Here is an 11,578-nt window from a genome sequence, read left to right on the forward strand (position 1 = left end):
GTAACCCCCGATGTGCCACCAAACAGGTGACGGAACACAATGTGAAAGCACCCTTACAGTTCTGAACAAAGCAGCCATTGCTTCTGGAGCCAATGTACACCTTTGGAATTGCCTGCACTGAATTCACAATGGCACTTGAAGGTGAGTATGCCATCCAAAAATGCATCTTGTGTCCAGCCACCACATGAAAAAAGCATAAAATTTTCCATATTGAATATTTTATGCTTTATCTATGTGGCTGGACTAAAGATATATTTTTTGATTTTCATTGGAATGCTGCACAGGACCATAGTCCATGCCTTGGATTAAGCCAACCTACACCCGGTGAGCTGGAATACATCTCGCTCTTTGAGTTTGCCATTTTTTATATTTTAAGCGTATCCATGTCTTAAAAACATTTATTTTCTATATAGTACAACTCCCTTAAGTGTGACAGGACCCAAGTCACTACTCATTTCTTAGGGTGTCAGACTCCATCAGGTTTACCCCTACCTGAAGTATACAACTCGATAACAAAAATAGATTTCCTAAGGAAGTATTCTTAATATCCACTAAGTCCTAAGAATCATGAACATGAGATTTTCCACTTGTTGACGGAGCTGTTCTTTATTCCTCTCTCACACACAAGTCTTGAAGTCACATCACTTGTTATATAATTGGGGAATCTGTTTTCTGGCATTTACTATAAAGCGGCCATTAGTGGAGAATGATAGCTGCTAAACATTCACATCTACTATATTCATGCATGTGTCCTGATGTGACCTCTCCCTGCAGGCACTATAGAGTCCTAGTATGTATCTCAATGGAAAGTCCCTATGGGAACTATTCATCTATAATGATGGCTAAGGAAATGTTATATAAACAATTGAAAATAATAATTACAGGCTATTGTTTCATTTAACTCATGGTTTCTTCTTGTGTATGGATGGAAGTGACATAGCATCCGAATTAATTATTTGTCATCTGAATGAACGTCTTATTAACATGTAGAGTCACTTTATTTCTTCATTTATTCGGATATGGACTGCTAAAACAGGGGCACTTTTTAGTTTGGGCACGTGTATCTATTCATAGACAAGCTAGTGTTATCTTCAGTGCTTGTTATTTTTCCTACACGATAGATACATTTCTCTCCTTTCTCAGTTTCACTGGTTTTTGTTTCTGTGCTTTTACTGACTTACTAACGAGAAGCAACATGAAAAAAGTTCTTTTTATGTTTCTGCGGAACAGGTAAGGTGAAATAAAGTCGTTTCCTTCGAGTCTCGTTACACAGGTTCTGTGATACTTATCCCTTATCTCACCGGATTCGGCTAACAGAGGGCTCTTGTCTTGTTGCTTTATGTTACAGCACTTCGGATGTGACAAGGAAATTGGCTCGCTGAAAGAAGATGATAAGTGTGGGGTTTGTGGAGGTGATAATTCTCATTGTCGTACTGTGAAGGGAACATTAGTCAAATCACCAAAGCAGCCTGGTAAGCAAATGTATCAGTAGTTTTCTGTCAGGTGTTTGTAAAGGCAGATTGTATGGGTACATGGAGCTAAAAATGACTCATTTCAGGGGTGGGCATACCAGTGGTGCAGCAGGGGCCCAAGAGGTAGGGAACCCATTACCACCTGAAAGCTGGTAGAATTGTGCATTATGCTGAGCTATTGGACTGCAGTGGGCCCATATACAGTATTGTTCTTGCACAGGGGTCTCTTCTGTCTGTGTCCGCCCCTGATAAGTTTGTTTATTTATTTTACTCGCTTATATAGCACCATTAAATTCTGCAGCATTGAATTTTGGGTGACATTACCATATTTTACACAGTGCTGAGACACAATGCTTCTGGTTCTATGTTGCTGGCAATTGAGGTTATATGGTGACTACAATATTGGGTTCTCTGGCTCGCACTGTATTGGGCTTTGTAGTTTACATTATGTTAAGTCTCTGTGGCTACTATATATATATATATATATATATATATATATATATATATATATATATATATATATATATATATATATATATATATTGAAGACAGCACCATTTGACAATTACTCACTAATGGGTGCCAGGCCTCCAGGCAGTCTGTCCAAACTGCTGCATATCAAAAAGGTATATCAGAAGGCAGCACTCCAAATAATTTTTTAGAAAAAAATGGACTTTATTGAGCTGTTGGGCTCAATAAAGTCCATTTTTTTCTAAAACAATATTTGGAGTGCTGCCTTCTGATATACCTTTTTATATATATACAGTGCAGACCAAAAGTTTGGACACACCTCATTTAAAGATTTTTCTGTATTTTCATGACTATGAAAATTGTGCATTCACACTGAAGGAATCAAAACTATGAATTAACACATGTGGAATTATATACTTAACAAAAAAGTGTGAAACAACTGAAAATATGTCTTATATTCTAGGTTCCTCAAAGTAGCCACCTTTTGCTTTGATGACTGCTTTGCACACTCTTGGAATTCTCTTGATGAGCTTCAAGAGGTAGTCACTGGAAATGGTTTTCACTTCACAGGTGTGCCCTGTCAGGTTTAATAAGTGGGATTTCTTGCCTTATAAATGGGGTTGGGACCATCAGTTGTGTTGTGTAGAAGTCTGGTGGATACACAGCTGATAGTCCTACTGAATAGACTGTTAGAATTTGTATTATGGCAAGAAAAAAGCAGCTAAGTAAAGAAAAATGAGTGGCCATCATTACTTTAAGAAATGAAGGTCAGTCATGCGAAAAATTGGGCAAACTTTGAAAGTGTCCCCAAGTGCAGTTGCAAAAACCATCAAGCGCTACAAAGAAACTCGCTCACATGAGGACCGCCCCAGGAAAGGAAGACCAAGAGTCACCTGTGCTTCTGAGGATAAGTTTATCTGCGTCACCAGCCTCAGAAATCGCAGGTTAACAGCAGCTCAGATTAGAGACCAGGTCAATGCGACACAGAGTTCTAGCAGCAGACACATCTCTACAACAACTGTTAAGAGGAGACTTTGTGCAGCAGGCCTTCATGGTAAAATAGCTGCTAGGAAACCACTGCTAAGGACAGGCAACAAGCAGAAGAGACTTGTTTGGGCTAAAGAACACAAGGAATGGACATTAGACCAGTGGAAATCTGTGCTTTGGTCTGATGAGCCCAAATTTGAGATCTTTGGTTCCAACCACTGTGTCTCTGTGCGACGCAGAAAAGGTGAACGGATGGACTCTACATGCCTGGTTCCCACCGTGAAGCATGGAGGAAGAGGAGTGATGGTGTGGGGTGCTTTGCTGGTAACACTGTTGGGGATTTATTCAAAATTGAAGGCATACTGAACCTGCATGGCTACCACAGCATCTTGCAGCGGCATGCTATTCCATCCGGTTTGCGTTTAGTTGGACCATCATTTATTTTTCAACAGGACAATGACCCCAAACACACCTCCAGGCTGTGTAAGGGCTATTTGACCAAGAACGAGAGTGATGGGGTGCTACGCCAGATGACCTGGCCTCCACAGTCACCAGACCAGAACCCAACCGAGATGGTTTGGGGTGAGCTGGACCGCAGAGTGAAGGCAAAAGGGCCAACAAGTGCTAAGCATCTCTGGGAACTCCTTCAAGATTGTTGGAAGACCATTTCCGGTGACTACCTCTTGAAGCTCATCAAGAGAATGCCAAGAGTGTGCAAAGCGGCCATCAAAGCAAAAGGTGGCTACTTTGAAGAACCTAGAATATAAGACATATTTTCATTTGTTTCACACTTTTTTGTTAAGTATACAATTCCACATGTGTTAATTCATAGTTTTGATGTCTTCAGTGTGAATGTACAATTTTCATAGTCATGAAAATACAGAAAAATCTTTAAATGAGAAGGTGTGTCCAAACTTTTGGTCTGTACTGTATATACAGTGCATATATATACAGTGCATATATATACAGTGCTCAGCGTAAATGAGTGATTTTAATCAATATCTCAATGTATACAAGAATAATTTCCAAAAAATTGACAATACTGAATTTGATAGAACATTTTTTTAACCCATAACATGAAAGTCAGGTTAATAATATAACTTTCATTACAAAATCCTCAGAACTAGTATAGCATTTTGTATGACCTCCATGATTTTTAAGGACAGCACCAAGTCTTCTAGGCATGGAAAGAACAAGTTAGCAACATATTGCACCATCTATTTTTTTCCATTCTTCAAGAACAACCTCTTCTAGAGTCTGGATGCTGGATGGAGAGTGATTCTCAACTTGTCTCTTCAGAATTCCCCATAGGTGTTCGGTTGGGTTCAGATCAGTAGACATACTTGGCCACTGAATCACTTTCACCCTTTTCATCTTCAGAAATGCAACACGGTGGTTACAGTGTCCTTGTGTGCGGCTGCATGATTGCTCCTGCAGTTGGAGAGTTACATTCCATTGATGCTATTATGAATTCACAGATGTATTGCTATATATTGAAAGAGGAACAGATGCTACCATCACTCTGTGCCCTCGTTAGATGTGAACTTTTGCAACATGGTCCAAAACATACATGTGTTGCATTTCTGAAGAAGAAAAGGGCGAAAGTGAATCAGTGGCCAACTATGTCTCCTAATCTGAATCCTACCAAACACCTATGAGGAATTCTGAAGTGACAAGTTGTCATCACTCTCCATCCAGCATCCAAGCTCTAAAAGAGGTCGTTCTTGAAGAATGGAAAAAGATAGGTGTTACACTATGTAGTTAACTTCTTCATTCCTTGCCTAAAAGTCCTGTCCTTAAAAATCATGGAGGGCATACAAAATACTAGAAGTAGTAGTTTTTGATGTGGGATGTAATCAATCTTTACTGTGACCGTGTATATTTCTACATAACAGACATGTACACTGCTCAAAAAAATAAAGGGAACACTTAAACAACAAAATATAACTCCAAGTAAATCAAACTTCTGTGAAATCAAACTGTCCACTTAGGAAGCAACACTGATTGACAATCAATTTCACATGCTGTTGTGCAAATGGAATAGACAATAGATGGAAATTATTGGCAATTATCAAGACAGGCTCAATGAAGGAGTGGTTCTGCAGGTGGGGACCACAGACCACATCTCAGTACCAATGCTTTCTGGCTGATGTTCTGGTCACTTTTGAATGTTGGTTGTGCTTTCACACTCGTGGTAGCATGAGACGGACTCTACAACCCACAGAAGTTGCTCAGGTAGTGCAGCTCATCCAGGATGGCACATGTAGTGTTCAGAGGCTGGAGGCGCTACCAGGAGACAGACCAGTACACCAGGAGGCGTGGAGGGGGCCGTAGGAGGGCAACAACCCAGCAGCAGGACCGCTACCTCCACCTTTGTGCAAGGAGGAACAGGAGGAGCACTGCCAGAGCCCTGCAAAATGACCTCCAGCAGGCCACAAATGTGCATGTGTCTGCACAAACGGTTAGAAACCGACTCCATGAGGGTGGTATGAGGGCCCGACGTCCACAGATGGGTGTTGTGCTCACAGCCCAACACCGTGCAGGACGCTTGGCATTTGCCACAGAACACCAGGATAGGCAAAGTTGCCACTGGCGCCCTGTGCTCTTCACAGATGAAAGCAGGTTCACACTGAGCACATGTGACAGACGTGACAGAGTCTGGAGACGCCGTGGAGAGCGATCTGCTGCCTGCAACATCCTTCCGCATGACCGGTTTGGCAGTGGGTCAGTAATGGTGTGGGGTGGCATTTCTTTGGAGGGCCGCACAGCCCTCCATGTGCTCGCCAGAGGTAGCCTCACTGCCATTAGGTCCCGAGATGAGATCCTCAGACGCCTTGTGAAACCATATGCTGGTGCGGTTGGCCCTGAGTTCCTCCTAATGCAGGACAATGCCAGACCTCATGTGGCTGGAGTGTGTCAGCAGTTCTTGCAAGATGAAGGCATTGAAGCAATGGACTGGCCCGCCCGTTCCCCAGACCTGAATCCGATTGAGCACATCTGGGACATCATGTCTCGCTCCATCCACCAACGTCACGTTGCACCACAGACTGTCCAGGAGTTGGTGGATGCTTTAGTCCAAGTCTGGGAGGAGATCCCACAGGAGACCATCCGCAACCTCATCAGGAGCATGCCCAGGCGTTGTAGGGAGATCATACAGGCACGTGGAGGCCACACACAATACTGAGCCTCATTTTGACTTGTTTTAAGGACATTACATCAAAGTTGGATCCGCCTGTAGTGTGTTTTTCCACTTTAATTTTGGGGGTGACTCCAAATCCAGGCCTCCATTGGTTAATAAATTTGATTTCCATTGATGATTTTTGTGTGATTTTGTTGTCAGCACATTCAACTTTGTACAGAACAAAGTATTCAATGAGAATATTTCATTCATTCAGATCTAGGATGTGTTATTTGAGTGTTCCCTTTATTTTTTTGAGCAGTGTATAATTATGTAAAAATCAATATCTTCATTTTTTATTGCAGCTGGTGTTTTAAAAATGTTTGAGATTCCAGCAGGAGCCCGGCACATACAAATAGAAGAGACAGAAGTGTCCTCCAACAATCTCGGTAAGAAGATCCAATTACTTTGAAAAGCATAAATCAGCTGCTGAGTCACATAAGCCATACTATTGCATTCCTGAACATCACGTTTTTATGTAGTTTTCAACGATTTTAAAAATGCAAGTTTGGCTTTGTAATTTTTTTTCTTTAAGGGATGAATATAGGAGTGATGGAACAGTATTAGGTCCTTGCTCCTCCTGTACCAGTCGCTGACTCGTTTTGTTAAGATTATGTAAATGTTTCTGCTATGTATATCCCTATCACATGTAAAGCGCCATGGAATAAATGGCGCTATAATAATAAATAATAATAATAATAATTAGCATTTCTAATTCATAAGTCATTTTAAATACCTCAAATGGTGGTGTTCTGCACATCCTTTAATGTACAGAAAGTATATATAGTATTTAAAGAACTATGAACATCATTTTTTTGGTGTCCAAAACTCTGTGCCAATTATTCTATAATATATGGAGTGAAAGATCCTCTTTTCTGTTACAGAACTCCAAACATCTGCCTGTCATCATATAGCCAAAGAGTTAAATAATAAAATTCTGGCACCCTGCAACTGAAAATAGTGGGAGCTGAAAGATTTAATTTTAAAGGAGTTGTTGCACCGAACCTTTAATATAAAGTATACCTTTTATATAAATCAGTAGTATAAGTGAAGATAAACAAATTTGTAATATATCCTTATTAAAGAAATTTGCTTGTTTCACCACTTATCAATCACTTATTGTCTCCTGCACTGACCATTCACTCTCAACAACTTCTCAAATCTGTCTACAAATCTGTCTGTAGTGATGGCTCAAATTATATATTTTGCCAATAAAACTCTATGGAGAAGATAGGTGAGAGAGGCTAGAGAGAGACAGAAGCAGAATGGCACAGGAAGAAACTGTTGTGGCTTTTAGAATAGTGGTAATCCCTACTAAAAATGAAGGATACAAGTCACATAATGACCAGAAATATTGTTATTCCTGATGTTCACAAAACGTGACCATTTACTCTGAAAGTCACTTGAATGTTCTGTTACTACTGAAAGAAATCTTTGCATCCCTCTCCTATATTGCTAACAAATCTGTATGCATATTCAGTTTAATAATTTTAATTTTATTGTCTACTATCTGCTGGTTTTTCATGCCTTTTTCCTGATTTCCAGCAAACTGGTTGGTCTTGCACATTGTTTCACGTTGTCTATGTTCCCTGGGTTCCCATGCACCATTATCTAGTGCTTCTATCATAGCAGAACAATAGAGAACAACCGAGCCTACTTGTGCTGTAAGCCATGTAGTTGTATAGATGGCACCACAGCGCAAGCGCTGATTGCTCCTGAAGCTGGCCATAGAACCACTTTCTATTGAGTTGAAATTGTGAGATCATTCATACTTCACAAGACTCAAGTGGACTAAAGGAGGACATATAAACTAGCAAGAGAACAAAAACAAAAATAGAAAAATCAGTATTTATTAGGGCATTATTTAACAAATGGGGCAAATGTAGCACTGTGATATAAAATAGGATTTTAGTCTAGTCAGTATCCCATTATGTTAAAGCACCACTCCAGAATTTTTCTTATTGCACAGCTGGAGTGGTGCTTTAAATGTTAGTCCCCTTCCCCCATGTCTCATATTCACCTACCACTGGTCTCCGGCGAAAAGTGACTTGCTGGGCAGCTACAGTGTTTCATGGAGCCTCACCGAGGTCACTTTTTAATGCAAGTCTATGAGACTTGCATTGACAGCTTGTAACGTAGCTTCTGACTTCCAGTCAGTCAGAAGCTGCTCTCATTAGTTGGCGTCGCGAGACCAGAGTGGTGCCGAAAAACAGTGAAGACGCTGGAGGGTGAGTATATGACCGGGGGACATACATTTAAAACACCCCTCCAGCGCTTAAAAAAAACCCCGCTGGAGCAGTGATGTAAATAAAAGCTGTGTAAATCAGCAAAGATTTACGTCTAGTAGTGGCTAGTAAAATGGATCTCTGATGTTTATAAAGTGACATTATAAAATCTTTAGCACACACATTGTACCTAAATGTGAAATGTTATCAGTTGAAGATTCAATTTAAGCAAAATATTAAGAAAAAAGTCATTGGGTTTCATGATCTCACATTGGTTGTATGGTCTTCGCTCATCTGTGCTCTTGTTGAAAAGGCCAGAAGATTGTTGAACATACAGAGTCTTGCGAAAGTATTCACCCTCCTTGCCATTTTTTGTGTTTTGCTACCTCACAACCTGGAATTTCTGGGTTTTTGTTTTTTGAGGGCTTGAATCAGTTCATGTAAAGAACATGCCTATGACTGTGAACATTTGGTTTTCTTTATATTGTGAAGAGAACAACAAATAGGACAAAATAAATGAAAACTTCAGTGCATATAACCATTCACCCCCTAAAGTCAGTACTTTGTAAAGCCTACTTTTGCGACAATTACACCTACAAGTCTCTTTGTATAAGTCTCTATGAGCTTTTCACATTTTGCCACTGGAATTTTTGCACATTCCTCAAGGTAAAAGTTCTCCAGCTTCTTTAAGTTAGATGGTTTTCTCTGGTCAACAGCAAAGTTCAAGTCTGAGCACAGATTTTGATTTGAATTAAGGTCTGGGCTTTGACTAGGCCACTCCAAAACATTTACATGTATTCCCTTACACCACTCAAGTGTTGCTTTAGCAGTATGCTTTGGGTCATTGTCTTATTGGAAGGTGAACCTCCGTCCCAGTCTCAAATCACTGATAGACTGAAACAGGTTTTGCTCAAGAATATTCCTGTATTTCGCACCATCCATCTTCCCCTCGACTGGGACCATTTTCCCTGTCCCTGCTGCCGATAAACATCCCCACAGCATGATGCTACCACCACCATGTTTCACGGTGGGGATGGTGTTCTTGGGGTGATGAGCTATGTTGGTTAGGTGCCAGATGTAGCTTTTACCTTGTTGGCCAAAAAGTTAACTTTTGGTCTCATCTGACCACATCACCTTCCTCCATACATTTGGGGAGTCTCCCACATTTCTTTTGGCAAATTCAAAACGAGCCTTACAATTTTTGTGTGTAAGTAAATACTTTTCTTGCAGACTCTTCCATAAAGGCAACCTCTATGGAATGTACAGTTTATTGTAGTCGTATGGACAGATACTCCAGTCTCTGCGTGGGAACTCTGCAGCTCCTTTAGGGTTACCTGTGCTGCCTCTTTGATTAATGCCCTCCTTGCCTGGGCTAAGAGTTTTGGTGGGTGATCCTCTCTTGGCAGGTTTGTTGTGGTACCATGTTCTTTCCATTTGATGATAATGGATTTGATGATGCTCCTGGGGATCATAAGAGATTTGGGATATTTTTTTTATAACCCAACACTGACATATACTTCTCAACAACTTTGCCCTTGACTTGTTTGGAGATCTCCTTGGTCTTCCTGGTGTTGTTTGGTTAGTATTGCCTCTTGCTTAATGGTGTTGCAGCCTCTGTGGCCTTTCAGAAAAGGTGTGTATATACTGACAGACCATGTGACACTTAGAATGCACATAGGTGGACTTCCTTTCACTAAGCATGTGACTTATGAAGATAATTGCTTGCATCAGAATTTTTAAGGGCTTTATAGCAAAGGAGGTAAATACATATGCACATGCCAATTTTTAGTTATTTGATCCCAGAAATGTAATTTATGCCTATAATTTTCTCACTTCACTTCATCAACTTAGACTTAGTGCTGATGCATCACACACAAATCAGATTACAAAAATATTTAAACACAGATTGTAATGTAACAAAATAGGTAAAAAGCCAAGGGGGGTGAATACTTTCACAAGCCACTGTAGTACATTTACATTTAAAGTTGTTGGTGTTAATAATTTTATGTGTGATACTCTTACAGCAATTAAAAGCCAAGTGAGTGGAAATTTCATTCTGAATGTTAAAGGCAAAGATACAAAATCAAGAACTTTTATAGAAATGGGTTTGGAGTGGGAATACACTATTGAAGATGGAAAGAAAAATGTGAAAACCACTGGACCATTGCATGAGCCCATTGTGGTCTTGGTAAGAAAAATGTGACATTATCATTGTTAATGTTCAATTCTATCACTTCACTACAGTTGTGCAATCACTTCAATTGTATTTGTTCACTTTGTTACTGCTGCTTTGTTATACTGGGAAGAGGATAGACAAAACCATGGGTGGACACATTATATGTACCACCTGTGAAGCTGCACATAGGCCCTGTAAATTTTAATGCCACTTCCTATTAGGTGTCATCGTATATATGGAATACTTGCTTAAACGACATGAAGTGTTGTTAGAATGAAAAAGTTCCACTTCATACATTGTGTATATACAGGCACTGATGGAGCTAGTGGTAGTGGCTGTCAGACGACCACTGATCTTATATTCATGACCTTTTCCTAAGGACAGGTTACTAATGTCATAGTAGGAAGGTTATGGTCAGCACTCTGGGAGAATGGTGGTGCTCAGTGGTAGGTTGATGTCCAGATAGTAACCACCATTATTGATGTGCCAGCATGCCATGTTCAGGGGTACCACACTTTATCAGATTGCGAAAGGTCACAGACTGTTAAGAGAAGCGTAATGGACCTCTATGGATAGTGTGTAAAGAGCTTCTCACACAGCACCTACTATGCTGTTCCTAACAGGTCTTGATCAGGGTGTGGATGAACTTGAAACACTATCCATCTTGTAAAGTGACTAGTACCCCTGAACGAACATGACATGCTGACACGACCATACATATAAATTCTTTTCTGAGTGTCGTGGTCTTTCCTACATCAATATCATAGTAGTGGAAAATATGTTACATTTATTATAGTGACTTTACTATATTTGATAAATTTGGTGCGTCTTTACATTGTCCAGTCTAAATTTGCATCATCTACTGGTTTGCTTACTTTGGTCCACTAAGTGTTGGCACAAGAGATTGCAATTTAGGCCACGTCCTCTTTTCCAACTATTTTCTGATATGCCATGACCTCTTGTTGAGCATGACAAAAAGATTTGTCTAAAAGACATAATAAATGTAGTACAATCCGTGAAAGACATTTTTGTTGCAAATTAAAGCAGAATTCTGGCGCATGAAGCTTAA

At 40.2% G+C, this 11,578-nt stretch overlaps 1 protein-coding gene across 3 annotated transcripts in view; it reads left to right on the plus strand.

Moving 5' to 3' along the window:
- Nucleotides 1-11,578, plus strand: part of ADAMTS14 (ADAM metallopeptidase with thrombospondin type 1 motif 14) — a 213,834-nt gene that overhangs the window by 168,772 nt on the left and 33,484 nt on the right. For all 3 annotated transcript variants that reach the window (XM_073685737.1, XM_073685738.1, XM_073685739.1), the window contains exons 14-16: nucleotides 1,349-1,472; nucleotides 6,414-6,497; nucleotides 10,358-10,521. In XM_073685737.1, coding sequence (XP_073541838.1) covers nucleotides 1,349-1,472; nucleotides 6,414-6,497; nucleotides 10,358-10,521 — 372 coding nt within the window. The remainder of the gene's footprint in view (nucleotides 1-1,348; nucleotides 1,473-6,413; nucleotides 6,498-10,357; nucleotides 10,522-11,578) is intronic.

Source organism: Phyllobates terribilis, unplaced genomic scaffold (assembly GCF_046119375.1).
Source record: "Phyllobates terribilis strain yellow unplaced genomic scaffold, ASM4611937v1 Scaffold_5__5_contigs__length_657084704, whole genome shotgun sequence".
Classification (NCBI taxonomy): domain Eukaryota; kingdom Metazoa; phylum Chordata; class Amphibia; order Anura; family Dendrobatidae; genus Phyllobates; species Phyllobates terribilis.